The following is a 21,559-nucleotide window of genomic DNA, read 5'->3' on the forward strand; positions in this document are numbered from 1 at the left end:
AAACCTCTTATATATTCTGAGGTAACAGTGGAGCAGATGTGCCTGGAGGTGCCTGGAGCCTCTAGAGCTGCCCTCTCAGACCCTGCTGTTTATGAAAGCATGCTGGATGTTGTGAACTGTGTTCAAAAGCTTCACCTATTAGCCTTGTGGCCACATGGGTCCAGATGGTCTTATTCATACATGATTTTCCTCTACACTACTACAGAACCAAAGACAACCACCACAGAAAGTTTGACACTCATAACTACTGGTTTAAACGCTCACCTTAAAGGGATAGTTCACCCAAAAATGAAACTTTTATGTTTATCTGCTTACCCCCAGGCCATCCAAGATGTAGGTGACTTTGTTTCTTCAGTAGAACACAAACAGAGATTTTTAACTCAAACCGTTGCAGTCTGTCAGCCATATAATGTAAGTGGATGGGAATCACGGCTTTGAGAGTCAAAAAAACATACACAAACAAAACCAAATTAAACCCTGCGGCTAGTGACCATACATTGAGGTGTAAAGACACAAAACGATTGGTCTGTGCAAGAAACTGAACAGTATTTATATCGTTTTTTACCTCTGATTTTTACCGCAATGTCCGAACTGTCTGTCCTGAGCGCATCCTGAGCGCGTTCTTCTCAACAGCTGGACCATTGACACTCCTAATTGAGATTGTAGATAGAGTGTCAATGGTCCATTTGAGAGATAGGTGGCGGCAATGCACTTATAAGTCTGCGAGCCGCCGTAAAGCAAGAAGAAGAAGAAGAAGACGCCTCATGCGCCGGCTGTTGAGAAGAACGCGCTCAGGACAGATAGTTCGGACATTGCGGTGAATCAGAGGTAAAAACAATATAAAAACTGTTCAGTTTCTTGCACAGACCGATCGCTTTGTGTCTTTACACATCAATGCATCGTCACGAGCCGCAGGGTTTAATTTGGTTTGTTTGTGTATGTTTTTTTTACTCTAAAAGCCGTGATTCCCATTCACTTCCATTATATGACTGACAGACTGCAACAGTTTGAGTTAAAATTCTTCGTTTGTGTTCTACTGAAGAAACAAAGTCGCTTACTTCTTGGATGCCCTGGGGGTAAGCAGATAAACATCACATTTTCATTTTTGGGTGAACTATCCCTTTAATAGTTGGTATGAAGTAAATTAAGTAAACTTGTTTTGTTTTATCCTTGTGACATTAATGAAATAAAATCATACTTAATTTTTTAATAAATGTGGCCTAAAGAGACCGAGAACAGGGAATGATTGGCGAATGGGACCTAGAAATGTGTCATTTGCATGAGTACCAGTGTGTCAAACATGTCCACAAACCATTAGGCCATGTGTTTTTGTAATCTAAAAACCTAAAAAAAAATTTTTTTTGGCAGAATAGAATGACCTTTTACCGTTCTAATAGAGGTCAGAGGGCAAACTGTGTAAGACTGAAGGCGTTTTTGATTCATCTCTGTCGCTCTCTCTCTCTCTTTATCAGGTGAAAAGTGAGTATGAACAGCTGCAGGAGGCTCTGTACACTGTGACAGTGGAGAGAGATTGTGCTCTGTTGGAGAGGACTGAGCTCCAAGGCAAACTGGAGAACCTAGAGCAGGTGCTGAAGGTGAGAACCCGCCGGACGCGTCAGTGTAAATCACATAATCGAAGGAAAAATATAAGTTATGGAAAAAGAAAATGAAGCCTGTGTTTGGACATTTTTTTCTACAATGCTTTACATTTGCATTGTAAGATTATTTTCATGACTATCAAATAAAGTATTACGTTAAGAAAACATTGTATTATTAAAAATATCTATCTAATGTCTGTCTATCTATCTATCTATCTAATCTATAGTGATATATCAATATTTCCTAAATAATACAACTAAATAATTACAGTATTGAAAATGACCTTTTTTCACATTATATTAATAAGAATTTTGTCTGTGCATAATTGTCATAAAAATAATGTCACAATATAAAAACTCTTAATGGCCATAAAATAGGCTTCATTTTCATTATGGAAAATATAATAATATATATAAATATAATTTTATATATATATATATATATTAGTGCTGTCAACCGATAAAAAAAAAACAAATTAATCGCATTTTTCTGAAATGAATCCTACCTAATATTAAGTTTTTTAATATACTTTTGTATTGCAATAATTTCACATTCAATCTTCAAATGAATGTACAAACAACATAAAGACCGTATATTTTATAATATTTGTTTAATGGTATCTTTTTTATGACTGAAGGCCAGTATCACTGATACCAATACTACAAAAAAAATACTTCTAATTTAAGTAAACTTAAAACAATCTTCACATAAACCCATTATAAACCCAACTCTTTTTACCTTTTCCGACCCACTTCAAAAGTCTCTATTAATGAGCTGACGAGTTGAATCGGGTGTGTTAGTTGAGTGAGACAGTGCTGGGCTGCTCCAGGACAGTTTTGAAAACCATTTCAGAGACATGTTCTTAAATGTGACTCATAGAAAATATATTACATGCATGCACAGTTTTAAGGTAGCTTTAATCGCCTTTTTGGTCACTTCATGACTTAACTGAACATGACAGCATGCATGTAGTTTATTTCACACGTTGATATGAAAAGGATACAGGCTACAGAGCGCGCCGGCACCTTTGTGCGTGCAATTGAAGAGCACGCGCTGCGCGAACAGTACCGTTTCCGCGCTCGCTTGACTCGCGCCTGGCACTGAAGTGTAATATATATATATATATATATTTTTTTTTATTCCTGGGTGATATGTTATGTGTTTGAAATTCACCTTATCAAGGCATTCCAACCTAAAATCAAAATGTTATTTTTTTCATCAATTTGGAGTAAGAAATAAAAATTACGATCTACATTTTCTTGACTGGTTACCTGATTAGCCTTCATATATGTTGACTAAGTCAAGCTGTGTGGTGGCGAGTGAAAAAGTTATAGTCCTTTTTCTTAGTGTGAACTCTCTCAGTGTCCAAGTTCATGACATATGTTTCAGGAAACCTGGCTGGCCATGTTTAAGGTCGATTTAGATCATGACCTCCACTTTCATCTATTTTTTCACCTCTTTTACTTCCCTCTTACTCTTTTATGGTTTTAGAGCTGTCGTACGCCCTCAAAGTGTGGATCTGTGATCGACTAGGAGTCCTGGAGCGCCCTACCCCTCCCCTAACGTCTAACACTCTCCTGCCCCTCCCCACTCCCTGCCTCCCTCTATATTTTTCATTCATCAGGTATCTCTAAAGACTTTACAGAAGTCAGCACTAACTGAATGTGGACCTTTTGACTGTGTACTAACAGCTGATCTGGATGCTGTATGTGATCTGAATGGTCGGCCGGCTGAGGCACTGTGGAATGCATTTGTGCATGACACAACAGTTATGCACAATTACACCCTCCCCTCACAAAAGAGACTAACCCAGCTCTTCTTTTGAATGTGAGATATACATGCTGTTAATATTCTTAAAAATATTTTGATTTTTTTTTTCAGTTATGAGGTGACAGTTTTGCTGAATGTACAAAGTGTGAAATATGTTGAAACTATCAGTCTTGATTTTTTTTAAAGTAATCTAGTACTATCACAATATTTATCACAATATTTTAATGGTTTAGATTATACATTTTTATTCTGTAGTTATATTGTCTAGTTTTTATACAGATGCCTCGTTATTGCAAAATAAACTGCAACATTGTTATCATTATATGATCTTGAACAGAGCATGTGAGCGGAGCGGAGTTGGAGCGGAGTGGTAATATTTCCTTAAGAGCTCTTGAAGGAGTTTATTTTGCAATTATGACTGGACGACTGAACATTATCCATTAAATATTTAACTTAAAACATAATATTGAGGCATCTTCATTAAAAAAAAAGTTTTATAACACAGCTGTTCGTCAAAAATGAAAATGAAAATAATAAATAAAAATACATTAAAGGGGTCATATGATGCTGCTAAAAAGAACATTATTTTGTGTATTTGGTGTAATGAAATACAAATGAATGAATGAATGAGTGAGTAAATAAATAAATTGACAAAATATTTATATATGTTAAAATGATTACTCTTTTCAATAAATAAGTACTTGAATAAATCAGCAGTGATAAATAAGTACTGATAATCCATTGAGGCATAAAAGTCAGGCACTTTTGATTATTATTAGATAATTTGTCCCATTGTTAGTAGGCATAGAGATTTTCACTCGCAATTGATGGTCAGATAACTGTAACACATTTCACACACAGTACAGTTTATTTGTCCTCTGAAGGTTAGATTATTCTAACCTTCCACTTCCCTGCACTCCTCTTTCATTGCAGCATGGAAAATCCTTCCTTTACCCTTTATCCCCTGTAACCTCACCTGTCACAAATGGAAAGAAAATTGCTAGGTTTTGTCACTGTGTACTTTTAACAGGTCAGAAGAGCTTCTAGGGATGTTGTTGGGCAGTAATGGTGCTGATTGAACATGCTGTGTTGTTTGCACACACCCTTTCATGTACAGAGCCATGACCCTTGAGCCCTTTATTGATCATGTGAAGCTCCATGGCTGTGCTTAGTCTGGCTGATTGACATGATGCTTCACTTCTGTTTTTGCTTTATCTGAAGGGGTGAAGCAAATTACATAAACCTGATTTACAACAACATTTTGCTGTTGTTTTCCGTGCTTAAAGGGATAGTTCACCCAAAAATGAGGATTCTATAATTATTTACTCACCTTCATGTCATTTCAAAACCATATGCTGTGAAGTGCAGCTCAAAACCATGCAACAACAGTTTGTTGTGACTGTGTCTATTTCAAGTCTTCTAAACTTGTACTATAGCTTTGTTTGGTGAACAGATTGAAATTTAGTTGTTATAGCGCTTAGTCAGGTTAGATGCCTTATTAATTTTAACACAAGGCTGTGAGAGAAAGACTTACATTCTTTACTATGGCTGTATAAATAATGTATAAAGGTCCTAAATCACATCATTTTCACAACTCAACTTTAAGTGAAAGTGAACGTGACGTGTGGCCAAATATGGTGTCCCATACTGTGAATTTGTGCTCTGCTTTTATCCCATCCAAGTGCACACACACAGCAGTGAGTAGTGAACAAACACACACACCGGGAGCAGTGGGCAGCCATTTTTGCTGTGGCACTCGGGGAGCAGTTGGGGATTCGGTGCCTTGCTCAAGGGCACCTCAGTTGTGGGTATTGAGGGTGGACGAGAGCGCTGGGCATTCACTCTCCCCACCTAGTATCTCTGCAGGTGCCAAGACTCAAACCCGCGACCTTTGGGTTACAAGTCCGTCTCTCTAACTATTAAGTCCGACTGTCTAACCATTAGGCCACATCCACAACTTAAAAAACTGTTCTATGGAGTTTTTGTCTAAAGCAAGGTTTTTTTTTTCTGAAAGACTTTTTGTCAGCTGCACAATCAGTATTTTGTTAAATACCAATCCATTTAATGCACTGTCCAATCCTTTACAGCCTCAATTTGATTCCTTTTAAAAATTAAATATGGTGCTACCCTGACTCAGTTAAATTCACTGAAAATCCTTTAAAGAATTAACATATGGGTTTTGATTGACTTTATAGAAAAATTTTTGGATGTACTTTTCCTTAAAAATAACATTTAAGCTCAGTAGAAGACGACAAATAAGTGTCCATATTCTGAAGGTATTAAAGGGATAGTTCCCTCAAAAATGAAAATTACCCCAAGCCATCCTAGGTGTTTATGACTTTCTTCTTTCAGACTAATACAATCGGAGTTATATTAAAAAATGTCCTGGCTCTTCCAAGCCTTATAATGGCAGTGAGTGGGTGTTGAGATTTTGAAGACCAATAAAGTACATCCATCTATCATAAAAAGTGCTCCACACAGCTCCAGGGGGTTAATAAAGGCCGTCTGAAGTGAATAGATGCATTTGTGTCAGAAAAATATATTTGTAACTACATAAACCGAAATCTCTAGCTTCTACTAACTGTCATATGTGCGTACACGAGAGAGTGGCGTTCCAGCAGATGACGTAGGATGTAGACGAAGCGTAAGCTATTGATTTATTTTTGTAAACTCAAACATGAGGATTCAGACGGTAATTAAATCACCACATGACCTTGGTGTTTGTCAAAAAAAAACAGTAGGAAATTAGACAGGGGATTTTTACGCAGGTAGTTGGATGGTGAATGTAAATGGTGAAAATATCTTACGACTCCCTGAGAAACAATTACTGTCTGAATAGGGCTTATTTTGCTTCAAAATCTCGACCACCATTCACTGCCATTATAAAGCTTGGAAGCCAGGACATTATAAAGCTTCGAAGCCAGGACATTTTTTATATAACTCAGATTGTATTCGTCTGAAAGAAGAAAGTCACGTACACCTAGGATTAGGGTGGCCATATGCGCCGTTCATATGGGACACGTCCTGGCCAGGATTTTTATATTGCCTAAAACATATACAAACGATGCAAATACACGCTGCTCAATGTGAAAGCACGCACGTGATGGAGATTTACCGCTGATTACAGAACCGGCTTTCTGACAAGATATCACATGCGATTTATTGTGCAGCCCTACAATGAATTTAAAAAGTGCAGCATCTAGACACATTTTAAACAGTTTAACTACTTTTAACTCGAGCACCTTGTGAAGGCTGTGTCATTTGCGGGACAAAGCAAAAGACTTGGGACATAAGCGCAATGCGTGTTAAGATATTAAAACAATGAAAAAGCAGTGCAGTGGATTGCGTCAAAGTCCCTTTAAGGCAAGTCATGTCTCTCGGTGGCCATCTTTGAAACGCCTCTCGGGCATGCCTCTCGGGCAGCTGCAGTAACGCACTGACTTTACCGATTAGCGATTGGCTCTTTTACTCAGTAGGCGGTGCTTCGTTCAATAGAGAGGGCATATTGAGCATTGGATTTTTCCCCATTCAAAATGCTGTGAGTGACACGTCTTGGATATTCTATAGTCTTTGATTGCGTTCAGTGTGAACGACCCCTAATTCTGAGTTGATATGCTCAGGTAAAAATAAATCTTACATCAGATACTCATGGATTAGAAGGGATTTTTGTCTCTGGTGCTCCTGGAGACTGAACTTTTATAAGCTGATATAAAAAGAGGGTCTATAGATCAGTGCAGGGACTCCTTTGTTGAGTTTTAACAGCAGCTAAAAGTGTTTGTGTGACCTAAAAAGCTTTGCTTTTATGCTGTTCCAAACCCATACTGTGACATTATTGCGTACAACACAAAAGTAGTTATCTAACATCATGTCCAAGCTGCTGTTTTACTATGAAATCAGTGATTACCGTAGCTGTCCCTGATCCCCATCCGCTTTAATTGCATGGAAAAAAGCAGCTTGGACATTCTTCTTAATATCTCCTTTTGTGCTCCTCTCTAGAAAGTCATAATGAGGGTGAGTAAATGACAACTGAGTTTTCTTTTTGGGGATTAACTATCCCTTTAATAATGATTGATGGTTGCTCTCATTCTGTCTGTGTTCATCCTTCGCTGAGTTTCCTCTCACCTCCTGCTCTGTCTTCTCTCTTTCCCAGCATATGCGAGAGGCTGCAGAGAGGAGGCAGCAGCTAGAATTAGAGCATGAACAAGCCTTGGCTGTCCTCAGTGCCAAGCAGCAGGAGATTGACCTTCTGCAGAAGGTGAGAGATCAGGGTTTCCAACCACACCAAATCCTTTGGAGCTCATGCACAGGCCAGAGTGTAGAAGACCGTGCATCATGCTTAAGCTTCTGGTATCGGTTTAAACAAGGCTTTTGCTAAGGCTGATTTCATAGCTTCATAGCTGATTTCATAGCATTATATGTATCCTAAATAAATACAAAATAAATAATATTTTCCAACTTTTTGCATCATTTGACAAAACTGTATTAGGGCCAAAATTGTTGGTTGTGTGTGACAGTTTAATAAAAAAATATATAAATCACATAAGTATTCAAATTACACTCTTTGTTTAAATTATATTTTAAAAATGTAATTATTTTTAATGATGGGTTTTCATAATTTAAGATAGAAAGTCTAACTTTAGAACAATAAAATATTTACATATAAGGTGTATTGAAGAGATTATTGATGAAGGCATAGTAAAAAGTGTCCAAGATCATTTTAATGTGAGTTTCATATAATAAATGATGAAATACGTTTTAATTAAAAAAAAATCAACCCCTATGACAAAAAAAAGCTTAAAATTGTAGAAACACCCAATAATAAAATCCAGCTGTTCAGAGTGCTCTTAATGAAGAGAGATGTTTAATGAAAAAGTGTTTCAGCAATTTTAGATAACTCTGAAATATTCCTCTCATTTCTCATCTGAATGAAGAGAAAAATGCCGCTGTCTCACCACTCAGAGTAAATTACTCTCTAATGAAATGGCAGAGCAGGTGATCAAATCTGACATATTCTCCAGAATGCATGCACATTGTCACCCTCTGAAACATTTGAGTCATTGTCTGTCTTTATTGAATGGAGCACTGTGATTACGAGGAGAATAAACAGAAGAAATGGCACACACTCTCATCAGAAGAAGTCAAGACATTAAGAGCCCAGTTTTGTTGTTCTGAAGGTGAATCTCCATACATAATTCTGAAATGTTCCCTCATGTTGTGATACTTCAGAGGCTGACACTCCAACAGATGTTCCTCTATTCATGTGGAACTGAATGCTGTTTTCCACAGCTGCTGAGAGTTACAATGAATGACCCTACAATGCACTGCATCCAATCACAAGTCCTTGTTGCTTAAAGCTTATTCAGCCAAACTTGGGAATAGAATGTTTATACACTAGGAACATGCAGAAATATATTTGGCTGTGACTTTTATGAAGTATGGAATGACTGACTTGGTCATATATTATTTTTGTGTTGTTTATAGGCTCAGGTTGAGGCTAAGAAGGAACATGAAGGTGCCGTCCATCTGTTAGAGGTGAGTAATGATATCTACTCATGAATGTCAGTGCATGTGTATGTGAGTGTGCATATAAGCATGCATTTTAAATCGTATCTCGGCCGACCATGATAGTATAGCACATTCCACATTTGTTATCGTCATAGGCGTAGCTTGACGTTTGAGCTTGGGGGGGCCCAACCGAACCGGTGGATTTGGTCAGACGTACTTTTAAACACATTTTAGTTTTGCTATAGTAAATCTACATATTCCCATTCACATAGGGCAGTGGCAAGTGCGTGAGGTTGTCATGGTAACCACATACATTGCCCACGAATTACAGCTGCGCTTCTATTTTGCCACACTAAACTCAGCAATAAACACGTTTAAAATGCACACTAAACATGTCTGTCAAAACGATCTCAAAGGAGGCTTTTATTAAGCAAATCAAGGAGTGAATTACGCATCCACTGTTTTTAAAACAGACATTTGTTGGGCTTGATTCTAGTTAATGCGCAATGAGGCGCACACTTTTTACTTAGTTTTACTGAATAGACGATAAACAGTTTATATTCTAAAATCTATTTAAAGGTTGTGTTCTGTGAAAATTAAATAACATTTGGATGTAAATGGTCGGCATAAAAGTAGTGTGCGGCTAAACCGGCTGCGTCCTGTTGATCACCTTTATCTGATTGTCCGGGTCCGGAATCGTTAAGCACTAATATTTTCATTGGAGTTTTTCGTTGTCTCCAGATTTCTCTGCAGTTCGTGTATGTTGTTAAAAATGCGGAACATCATTTTATTTCACACAACAGGCAAGCATTACCATTAAGTCTATTATCCAGGCCCACCTGGCCCCCCCACAAGCTACGCCTATGGTCATCGTATATTTTCTCATATTAGCCAAAAAGCTGGCTACCATATGAGTCACATCTTAGCTTACACCATTTTATGACATTTGAAAAAAACATCAGAAAAATGTATTAAATAAAAAAAAAATCTTGTGTAAATATTCTTGCTAAACAGCTTGATTAATAATTGTTTTAAACTAATGTACATCTCTCTGATACATATTTAATTATTTATTTACCATATTCTACTTTATTGTTTTCATTCATTTCTGCCATTAATGGGCGATTGAGGGAAAATGGGGTTGAAATTGTACTCGTGTTGGGTCTCTGTAGAAATGCTCGTGTGTGCAACTGTGATTTGTTTGGTTCCTTGCATCTCTTGTCACTATGTTACTGGTCTTTTTTTTTTTTTTTTTTGCATATACAGAATCACTTGGACAGCATGCAGGTATTTTCGAGTTACTTCTCCTCAGAGTTCTCCCTCTCCTCCCCGTGTGACTCACTGGGGGTAGTTCCTGTCACCTCGTTTAGCTGTCTTGTCAATTACTGTACTGCTCATCCATGATTTACCTGTAAACATTTGATCAATTTCTTTGATCTATATCACCGTAGATCAAATTATTGAAGCTTTTTAGTACAAACCATCAGTCTTCATAGTCATTTTATACATTCCTGACAAAAGTTGCTTATGTGTTTTATAAATGTTTAAGGGTCACATTTTGCTTGTCTTCAAAGCCAAACAGCTGCTTTTTATTGCATTTTTTAATTTTAATTTAGATTTTATGTATTTATGTATGTATTATTTTTTGATAATGTTATAACATCAGGAAAATTATCAAAAAACATTTTTTTATTTAATTATTAATAGCTATATATACATTTTATTAAACTATCTACCTACCTACCTATCTGTCTATTTATGAACATTATCGAAAACCATTTTTGTTTTAATATAATTATTAATAATATATACATTTTATTAAATTAAAACGTAATGGATATTTAGTATTTGGGTGGATAATTTAGTTTTTATTTAATTTATAGACTAATATTAATAATTATATTAGTCTATAAATTAAATTAAAACTAAACTTCTTTTAACAATAAATGCATAAAAATATACACCTGTATATCAAATAAAAAAAATGATTAAATATAAAAAATATCATATTTAAATTCTACAATGAATTGTTTGTTACTGTTATTTCAGTTATATTATTTTTTGGGGTGGTGGCATGTCTTTGTTGCCATCCAAATAGATATTTATCTAATGAAAAACAAAGACAAAAGTTGCCTGTGAGTTACCTCTACCTTCAGTAAAGCAAGAGTAAAAGTGTCTTCAACTGTGGATTTTATTTATTTATTCTTTTTTGTTTGGAAACCATTCTGTTGTCCCCTCATTCCTCTTGGGAGGCAGGTTTTTTGATTGTACAGAAGCTAGATAATGAAGACGAGGGCATGTTCATAAAGTACAAATGAAAGTGCTGCAAAAGCCAGTTCGCTCTTTTAACTAAGTGGTAAAAGTTTCTCATTCACTGCCTGATCCTTTCAGCTCCTCCTGTGTTGCAATGCATGGGTGCTGCCTTGTGCTGAATCCTGTTAGCACCTCATGGATATGTGCGTTTGCAGATCAGATCGGCAACAACAAACATAACTGATGGATTGCAGAACGTGACATGTCTCCCTTCCACCACCCTCCTTTAATTTCCATGCCCAAAAAGCCATATTTAGTGATTTGTGCGAACTTGTAACTGTGCATAAACATGTTGCGTAAGACATACTGTTAGTATAACAGGTCAAATTACAGTTGTATGTTGACTTGTTAAAATGCAAACACACATGATCCTCTAATGTGGTTAATAGTATTGATGTACAAATATACATGTGAGTTTCGTCAAATCATCAGGCATAAACAGCTTTTACTGTTATTTTGGCATGTGTGGTACCCTCCTCCATTTAATAGTACTTCCCATCGCTAACATCATGATCAAAAAAGAGATTTGATGTACAATAACAGCTGAACATAGATTGACTCCTGTCTTTGTTTGATTCTGTTGGTGTCTGAAGCTGAGAAGTTTCCTTCGCACTAAGAACACAATGCGATTTTTGGTAGGAAAAACCTCCTTTTAGATGTAGGCCATTTTTTGTAGTATTGTAGGTTGCTTACCACATTCACAGTTGGTAGAGTTTGTAGGCTCCATTAATTAGCTTTCATCGGTTAGTTAATGTGAAGTTTAGATGTTAATAAAGCTGTAACCAGTTTTAAATGTCAATGCTTTTATCACAGACCAGCCGAAATGGTCTGTATATGTTTTTAATCCTAGCCTTTCTCTTTTTTTTCTTTCTTTCCTTCCCTCTTTTTCTTTCCAGGCTAAAGTGAGAGAACTGGAGGAAAAATGCCGGGCACAGAGTGAGCAGTTTAACCTGCTGTCAAAAGAGTTGGAGAAGTTCAGGTTGCAGGCTGGGAAGTTAGACATCCTGAGCAGCAGTCAGCTGACAGGGGGCGACTCGCCCGGCTCACCCACCAAACCCCTCACCCTCTCCCAGCTTCTCAACGGCCTCACTGCCCCCTCTGGGATAGGTACAGTATGCATACTGAAGAAGGTCATGTGTTACACTTCCTTAAAGGTCCCCTGAAATGCTTAGAAACACGCAGCGTTACTTTGTGTTGACGCCATTTTAACTGAAACAGGAAGACAGGGCGGGACATATCAAGCAGCCTCGCCCCTTTTTAAAATAGCCAATAGCATTCATTTATATCACAGCTTGGGCTAGAGCCGTTCACAGCCGTTGAGCTTCGTAAAACCGCATTTGACAGAGTATACCAGCCACAATCTCATCCATATTGCTATAAAATATAGCATTTTGTGTAGAATTAAAATTCAAATTCTGAATTCAAAGCTCCGATACTCGCGCATGTGATCTGCTCCGTGCTATCGTTTCTCTCGACCGGAGCAGAGTGATAGCGCGAAACCAGACTTCTTTTTTTCCTCAATGGAAAGCATATTTACACTATTTGAATAGTTCCCTGTCCCTTATAGAGTGCACTACGTGCCATTCACTGTACAGAAAATACTAATTCTGTGGACAAGTGACCGATTTCAGCCGCGGCTTCGCGTCTATTTTATAGTGTAGGGGGCGGCTCTTCGGATTCTAGAAAGCACTTGATTGGACAGAAAGTTTGATGAGAAGCTGAAATACGTCAAAAAAATCGTTGAGCCATTTTGGTGGAAGTGACGAACTGCAAGCTTTGAATGCTTATATCTTCTAAATGCGAATTTTGTCACTGTTTTGGAGCACACTGCCTTATAGATAACCTTAAGACTGACACATTGATACTAACACCCAAAAAACTTTAATTTTGATTTCATGGGGAAATAAATAAATTTAAATATTTTTTAGTTGCACTGCATTGCATTATGTGGTGGTGAAAATCCATATTTGACATTTTACTATTTTATTCATTCTAATTAATTTACTAAATATCAGATATATAATATGCAAGAACCTCAAAATATTTGGAAACTTTTGGGAATTTTTGTCATTGCGTTAGAAATTCAAATGATTAGATGTTCCCAGAACTAACTTCACTTTTCGGAGTAATTTTTACAGTGTGTAAATATTTTTTGGCTTAATTGTAAACAATATAACAATATATTTGTATACAGTATATACATTTATATATATATATATATATACAGTATATATAAGCTAAGAAATGTTCTGCTTAAAATATGTTTGTGCTTTATTTGTTTAAAATAAATGCTATATGTTTTGTCATTTTGTTAAGACAAATACATACAAAACAGTTTAAACCCTTTTAAAGAAATAATTTTTATTAAGCATTTCTAAGGATGCATTAAATTGATCAGAAAAAAAAAATCTTTCAAAAAATGCTGTTTTGTCTGAACTTTCTATTTATGAAAAAATCAGTTTCCACCAAAAATTTATCATAATAAGAAATATTTATTGAGCAGCAGTTCAGCATATTAGAATGATTGCTGAAGGATCATGTGACATTAAAGACTGGAGTAATGGCTGCTGAAAATTCAGCTTTGTCAACACAGGATTAAATTACTTTTTTAAATATATTAAAATAGAAAACTATTATTTTAAATCGTAATAATATTTCACGATATTACGGTTCTGTATTTTTGATCAAATAAATTCAGCCCTACTTAGACTTCTTTCAAAAACAAGAAAATCTTACTGACCCCAAACTTTTGAACAGTAGTGTATATTTTCTGTCCAAACCCCTTTGTAAGGTATTGATTGATTATAGTTCACTTCATATTCACTCACCTTTAGTTTACCATCCTTCATCCTTCACCCTTCCCATAAGGAAATATGAAACAATGTCTAATGCTGAAAAATCTGAAGACTGATAAGATCAACAGCAGTGTTGATGTGTTGAGATGGATAGGGGTATGAGACTGTACACAGTAATGAAGTAATCAGTCACACAGTAATGTGTGTGTGTGTGTGTGTGTGTGTGTGTGTGTGAGAAGGTAATGAGGATTCGATGAGTAAGATCTCAGAGCTCATTCGGCCTCTACAGATGACTGAGGGGGAGAAGGTAGAGCTCCTGTCTGTCAAACCCACCTTCCTGTCACGCACCACAACCTCCAGACCACGGCAAGCCTTCCTCTCAGAGGTGCGGCCCGTCATCTCCACTGCTGTGAGTATCACAAACTAATCAGTGAGTGTTAGTTCATTTTACCTTTAATGTTAACCATTTACAGTTTAATTTTAGTCTTGAGGTTTAATCTTTTAAAATAGATTACATTGCATTTTCTGAAGGAAATGGCAGAGTTTGCAAGCCAGCACAAGAATGTTAATGTGTTAATGGGCTTTAGATTTTGGTTCTGTATGTAAATGAAATGCAAGAATCAACCAATAAAGCGACACAAGTACAGGCAGCTATAGATGGCTAAATAGATGCCAAAAAAGAAAATAGCAATCATAATCCAGTTTCCAAATAAACACAAGAAAGAAAACTAATTTTCACATTTCCAGGGCTCTCAGAAACATAGTTGGGTAAACTTCTGGATGAATGGAAACTACAACAAAAATATTTTTGAGTTCCCATTTGCTCCAAAAGCAAAAGGAAAAATCAATGATAGTGTTTCTATGACTTTTCAAAAGGGGAAAAAAACATTGTTAGATTGATTACAGTGGTCAGATAAGAGAAAGATGTCAAATTTGCCATCACTTCCTCACCTGTTGTATTAAAAACATCCACACAGCAGTGTTCTGAAATATAATGCAAAGGTAAAATAATACATACAGTGTTATAAATTATAAATAAATGTACATTCAATTTTTAAAAATGTTAAATGAAAATATTAAAAACTGTACTAGATTTACGATGTTAAAGGGGTCATATGATGTGATTTCAAGTTTTCCTTTCTCTTTGGAGTGTTACAAGCTCTTGGTGCATGAAGAAGATCTGTAAAGTTGCAAAGACTAAAGTCTCAAATCCAAAGAGATATTCTTTATAAAAGTTAAGAGTCAACCACGCCTACCTAAAACAGCTCATTCTAACACGCCCCCACATAGCTACGTCACTATGTGGAAATATTAGCATAATGCCGCCCAAATGTGCACGCAAAGAAAGAAGGCGTGGTTTCAGGAACAGCAGTAGTGTTGATGCAGCCATATCAGGGAGACGCTGTGTGTTTCAGTGCAAAAGCAAAAGCACTTTATTTGGCCTTCCGGAAGTAGATGCAATTAGGAATCATTGGTTAAGATTTATTTACAACAGAACAGCACAACCCAGATGTTCAAATTTGTGCAACGCATTTTATGGACGACAGTTTTTTTAACCTAGAAGAGTACAAGGCTGGCTGTGCACAAAGGTTATTTCTAAAAAAAAAAGAGGGTAAATTCCGACTTTGCTATGACAATCTGACGCGTCTGAATCAGCGACTGTAAGTATGATTTGTTATTAGTTTAAGTATTTGCTATTGACTGTTCAAATGCGGAGTTTTGCACAGCGCAGAGTAACGTGTCGTGTGTGTGTGTGAGGGCAAAAGGGTCACATCACAGGAGAGTGAACTGTCTGTCAGAAATCATAGCACGTCAGCTGTCTTAACTGCGGCTTGTGTACTGCATCATCACTGTGTCTGTCACGCGACTCTGTTGCCCTTTCGGGCTTGAACTGATGGTAAAACTAACGACATTATTAACTGTCTTGATATTTACTTTGAAAGCTGACGCTCACGATTATGGTAAGGGGCGTTACATTTCCAACGTGTGCTTGTGGTGTTCGGCCAATCACAATGCACTGGGTCAGCTGGCCAATCAGAGCAGACTGCACTTGTCAAAGGAGGGGGCTTTGTTGAAAATGACGTGTTTGAGAGAGGCGGGGCATAGAGGACCTACAATAATGTACAGTATTTGAAAAATAATGTGTTTTTTAAACATTAAAGCATGTCAACATATTCTGTTACACCAAATACACAAAATAATGATCTTTAAAATAGCATCATATGACCCCTTTAATAACTTTGAAAATATATCACAGCCTGTGAAGAGTCCATGATGACTCTGAACTATGACTATCAAACTAAAAAGTTTGTAAATAGTCAATGAATAGAAGAGAATAGAATAAAGTAGATTCTATTCTAACCAATATATTTCTAGATTCTAAGAGAGCAAAGTAGATTCTAGTAGTGTGTCATGTACCACAGTGATTTGGCCATTATGAGAATAATTACAGTATACATTGACAGGCTGTGTGTGTGTGTGTGTGTGTGTGAGAGAGAGAGTGTGTGCAGGTGTGAATAGTCCAATCTGTCTGCTCAGACTGTGCTCTGCTGGTGTTATTGACTTAATCGCCCACATTATCTGATTGCACACTGGACTTTGCTTTCAATTATTACAAACTCCATTTTTGCCCAAACATTTATCAAAAATCAAAACTTGAAAAAACAATTCAATTTTACAACCCATTTATTTGTCATTGACTTTCTTACCCGTTGTTCATGCTGCACACAAATCTGCTTTGGTTTTCAAATCCGATCTTTAGGTCTGAGTGTGCACAGTGTCATTTAGCAGTTTGATTAAATATGATTCGCTTCAGGAATTGTCACCAATATCTGGTGTATCTACATCACAAAAGACACATCCTGAATTTCGAAAAGCAGCTATCTGAAATCTGATCTGACTAGACTGGAAAATTTGAAACCACATATGAATGTGGTTTGGATCAGGTTTGTTAACACTGGATTTCATGTGGTTTGTTGCTGTTCAGACTACAAAAAAATAAACAGATTTGAGTCCGCTACGCCAAAAAATCTGTCTGAACAAAGCATTAAACTCCCTGTGCTGTCAAGGCTTAGCATGCTGCTTAACAACAACAATACTGTAAGCTAGTAAAGCTGACCATTAACTCATCTATTCACTTTTCCTCTCTCCTTTAGATGGACAAAGAGCAAGACTCGTCCCCCAGGTCTAAGTCCAGATACACAGGCAAAGTGCGATTGTGTGTTGCCCGCTACAAGTGAGTGGATCCACTACAGCTGTTGTAACATGTTACAGTACGTTACAATAGGACTTTGCTGTAATAATAGGTTATAGCATGTCCTTAGCTATAATGATTTGTTATATCATGCCATTAGCTGTAATGATTAGGTGTAGAATAGTATTAGTCACTGTATTGGGTCTGCCTTTAAGAAATATTCTGGGTTAAGTACAAGTTAAGTGTATCAACAACATCTGTGCACACTGTCAATTACCACAGACAAGCATTTCGACTCCTCTACCAAGCACAGCAGATAAACTTTTAAAATATACTTTCACACTCTTTTGATAGTATAATCAGAGCATTTATGATAACACTTACAAGACTGGTTTGGTGCAATCAGAAAATATCTATTCAATTTATGTTAAAATCATGTGAACTTGTTAAGCCAGGTAACTTTGTGTGATATCCATTTAAAGATACTAGGAAAGGTTGTAAGGTAAGCATCTGCTTTTAATTCCTCTTGTCATCTTGCCCCATAGGCTTCCATTGCTCCACTATCATGGCCAGGTTGTATCATAAAAATAATGAAAAATAATGTTTCAAATGGGTTTCACCCCACTATATCAGGCTGGCTAGGATGCTTGAACAAACTTGAGCAATGATTTTTAACCGCCACAGAGCTACAGTGTTTTAAGTTTTCAGGGAAATAAAATCAACCCACAAATGGCTTAGTAATATCACCATTTTGTTCTAATACTAGTTTGAAATGTAAAAAATGTATAGACTTCTCCTTTAGGTTTTTGATTTAATAATAATAATAATAATAATAATAATGAAGTTCATGAATTGAATTCAGCATGTACTCCCTGCAGTTATAACCCTTATGATGGCCCCAATGAGCATCCTGAAGCAGAGCTCCCCCTGGTGACTGGGAAGTACCTGTATGTTTATGGGACCATGGATGAGGACGGCTTCTATGAGGGTATGTCACATTACAGTACAACTTCAGAGCAGTTATACACTACCATTCAAAAGTTTGGTTGTCAGTCAAGGACTTTTTTTAAAGTAGTCTCTTATGCTCAACAAGGCTGCATTTATTTGATTAAAGTAAAAACACAGTAAAAACTGTAATATTGTGAAATATTATTATAATTTAAAATAAGAGTTTTCTATTTGAATATATTTTAAAATGTAATTTAAAATATCCTATTTATAATAATCATTTGATGGCAAAGCAGAATTTTCAGCAGCCATTATTCATCACTAGGTACCCTTTTCTGTTCTCCAGGTGAGTTGTTGGACGGACAGCAGGGTCTGGTTCCCTCCAACTTTGTGGACTTTGTCCAGGATGAGGAGCTCCCGTCAGTTCCTCTTTTGGACCGCATCAAGGAACCGTCCTACCTCAACCACAGCCCCGCCTCCATGCCCAGCAGTGCCGTCAGTACACTCAGCACACTGCTTTCAGAGAAGCTGGACACCCTGGGCTCGGGTACCGGGACAGGCACCAGCAGCAGCAGTGGGGTGAGCAGCTTGGGCATGAGCATGGGTCTGGGCATGGACTTTCTGGGACCCTGCAGCAATGGCACAGGCACGCTGGACGTGAACATTGATGAGATCGGAGAAGACATTGTGCCTTACCCCCGCCGCATTACCTTGATCAAGCAGCTGGCCAAGAGCGTTATCATAAGCTGGGAGCCTCCAGTGGTGCTGCCCGGGTGGACATCCATCAGCGGCTACAATGTACTGGTGGATCAGGAGGTACGCATGAGCGTGCCCTTCGGCGGCCGCACCAAGTCTTTGATCGAGAAGCTGAACCTGGCCTCCTGTACGCACCGCATCTCCATCCAGAGCATGACGGAGCGGGGGCTCTCCGATCCGCTGCGCTGCACACTGCTGATGGGGAAAGATGTGGTTGTGGCACCCTATTACCTTCGTGTGGAGAACATCACACAAGTATCGGCTGAGCTCACCTGGATGCCAAGCAACAGCAACTACAGCCACATGATCTTCCTGAACGACGTGGAGTATGATGTTGTGAAGCCTGGAGGGTACAAATACCACTTCTACAACCTCAAGCCCATGACAGTGTATAAGATACGGGTGGTGGCCCGGCCCCATCAGATGCCCTGGCAGCTTCCCCTTGAGCAGAGGGAGAAGAAGGAGGTCTCAGTGGAGTTCTGCACACAGCCAGCCGGTGGGTCAGCTAACACTGAACGCACACTTTACATTGTTCATTTCTTATTGCTTAGTGATTTGAGATCTTGTTATCTCTAGGGCTGTCAGTCGATTCAAAATTCAAACTGATTAATTGCATAATATTTTGTTGCGCCATAGCTTGACATGCATTTTTGCATGTCAGTCTATAAATATATATATATTAGGGCTGGGCAAAAAATGACAAGCTACACAAAATCGCGTTCAAAATCGCAGGTGATTCATTGTCGATGTGAACGCAATTTTGTGTAGCTTGTCAGTGATCTAAGGCTCTGTGTAGTAAATGCCGCTCCATCTGAAAGCACGTGCTGGAGATTTACTACTAATCACCAGAAGCGGCTTTACTGACGAGATGCACATGAAAATCAAATGCGATTTTCATGCGCATCTCGTCAGTAAAGCCCTTCTGGTATATAGAAGTATGTATGTATATATATATATATACAGTGGGTACGGAAAGTATTCAGACCCTCTTAAATTTTTCACTCTTTGTTATATTGCAGCCATTTGATATATATACAGTATATACTGGATTAATGGATAAATGGCTGCTGAAAAATCAGCGTTGCCACCACAGAAATAAATTACATATTAAAATATAGACCTGTTATTTTAATTTCTAATAATATTTCATATTATTACTGTATTTACTGTATTTTTGGTTAAATACATGGTGAGCCTTGGTGAGATAAGATCTTACCAACCCAAAACTTTTTGTTATAAATTATCACAATAAATTGGCATGTTAAATTGTCAGCCCTAGTTATCACTCATTCACTGCTAAACCTTCTTTTTAAGCCTCATCCTGAATGAATAATAAAAATACTTGGATTTTTACAGTACATATTTCTCGAGAATTGTGCAAAAATTGTCACCACCATGCCAGGATGTTGTGTGTGGTTGCAAAAATGTTCTGCTTCTAAATGGTTGTTAGCACAATGTAGTGTGGTTGCTAGGGTGCTCTGAATGGTTGCAAAGTTTTTTTAGAGTGGTTGCTCCGTAATTAATCCATGGATTAGTTTCTTGCAGATTTAAATATTTTTTAGCCCCATAATTATTTCCTATGCCATGTTTTTAGGGCATGATATCTCAAGAATTATAATTGCTGGTACCTTAAAATGAGCAAAATGTTGTACCCAACTGAAATGTTAATCTCACATTTTGATCATGACAGGGACTAAAGCTGACAGAAAGCCTAATAAGGTTTATGCTTTAAGATTAAAATGCGTGTATTAGTAAGTATTATTGGTCTTGTGGATTTATTATGGATGTAATTAAGGCCCAAATACCACCCACATTTAGAAATGTTTCACTTTTTTCAACTTTTAAGTTCATGTGCCAGATAACAGTTAACATTAGGCATGTAACCTTGATGTTTGCTATGCTCTTCCTGTTCATCAATTCAGCATGCTAAAGGAGGAGCCTGGAAGTTTAGTGCTCCATAAAGAGCTTCCTACCCTAGAGAGACAAGTAGACAAGCACAAGCTGCCTTCATTAAAAGAAACCTATGGCACTTTAGCATATAAACGAAGAGCTGTCGGCTCTGGTTTTGGCATAACACCCATTACGCAGACATCTACCTGAGATGTTGATCAACCTAGTTGCATTTTGCTTTTCTTCATCTCTCTACGCTGTTCCCAGCGGACCATGAAGGTGTCTTGCTTTGGAGTACAGACGAATGAGAGTGAAGTAAATGAATGAATGCGTGATGAATGGAAATGGGACAAGCGTTTGCCGCAGTAGGGAAGTGGAGCGACTGAAGATGAAAAGAGGAAGAATCAGAGAGGATGTGAGAAAGGGGAGGGCAGAGGGGGATGCCCGGTATTCTGCTTCTGAGGGAGTCCTCGCTTGCTCGTTTTTTACTGTCTCCCACATTATTTCACAGTGGCACACACACTCATAGACGTATACACTCTCATTGCAATGCCAAGAAGCAAAGCAGACGTGTGTATGAAGATGCTTTCAGTGCCAGCTCATTCTTCCCTCCCATCCTGAGTGCGGCAGCCATTGTCCAGGGAGGAAATGAAAGGCCATCAGCATTAGTACGGCTGTCTCCTGCCGGGTGGTAGCTCTCAGCAGAGCCTGTGAGCATTAACAGTTGCAGTTTTTATTGTCATAGAATGCTAATTAACCCTAATGTTCTGTTTGGTGTGGAGAGACCCGA

At 37.6% G+C, this 21,559-nt stretch overlaps 1 protein-coding gene and 1 long non-coding RNA gene across 2 annotated transcripts in view; one reads left to right on the top strand and one right to left on the bottom strand.

Annotated features, from left to right (window-relative positions):
* The first annotated feature begins 1,517 nt into the window (after window positions 1-1,517).
* The window catches only part of LOC107572844 (RIMS-binding protein 2-like), a 66,822-nt gene continuing 46,780 nt past the window's right edge, over window positions 1,518-21,559 (top strand). Inside the window, 9 exon segments of the mRNA XM_016259274.1 lie at window positions 1,518-1,595; window positions 7,520-7,624; window positions 8,851-8,901; window positions 10,141-10,161; window positions 12,084-12,294; window positions 14,222-14,391; window positions 17,138-17,217; window positions 18,054-18,163; window positions 18,470-19,375. Of these exon segments, the coding sequence (XP_016114760.1) occupies window positions 7,523-7,624; window positions 8,851-8,901; window positions 10,141-10,161; window positions 12,084-12,294; window positions 14,222-14,391; window positions 17,138-17,217; window positions 18,054-18,163; window positions 18,470-19,375 (1,651 nt within the window). The 5' untranslated portion in view covers window positions 1,518-1,595; window positions 7,520-7,522.
* On the bottom strand, window positions 9,301-18,279 carry LOC107572845 (uncharacterized). Its single transcript, XR_001607411.1, has 3 exons — window positions 18,266-18,279; window positions 16,683-16,685; window positions 9,301-9,399 (listed from the first exon to the last, which is right to left on the bottom strand). It is a non-coding gene; the product is annotated as an uncharacterized lncRNA (long non-coding RNA).

The sequence above is a fragment of the Sinocyclocheilus grahami genome, unplaced genomic scaffold (assembly GCF_001515645.1).
Source record: "Sinocyclocheilus grahami isolate Dianchi unplaced genomic scaffold, SAMN03320097.WGS_v1.1 scaffold1820.1, whole genome shotgun sequence".
Lineage (NCBI taxonomy): Eukaryota > Metazoa > Chordata > Actinopteri > Cypriniformes > Cyprinidae > Sinocyclocheilus > Sinocyclocheilus grahami.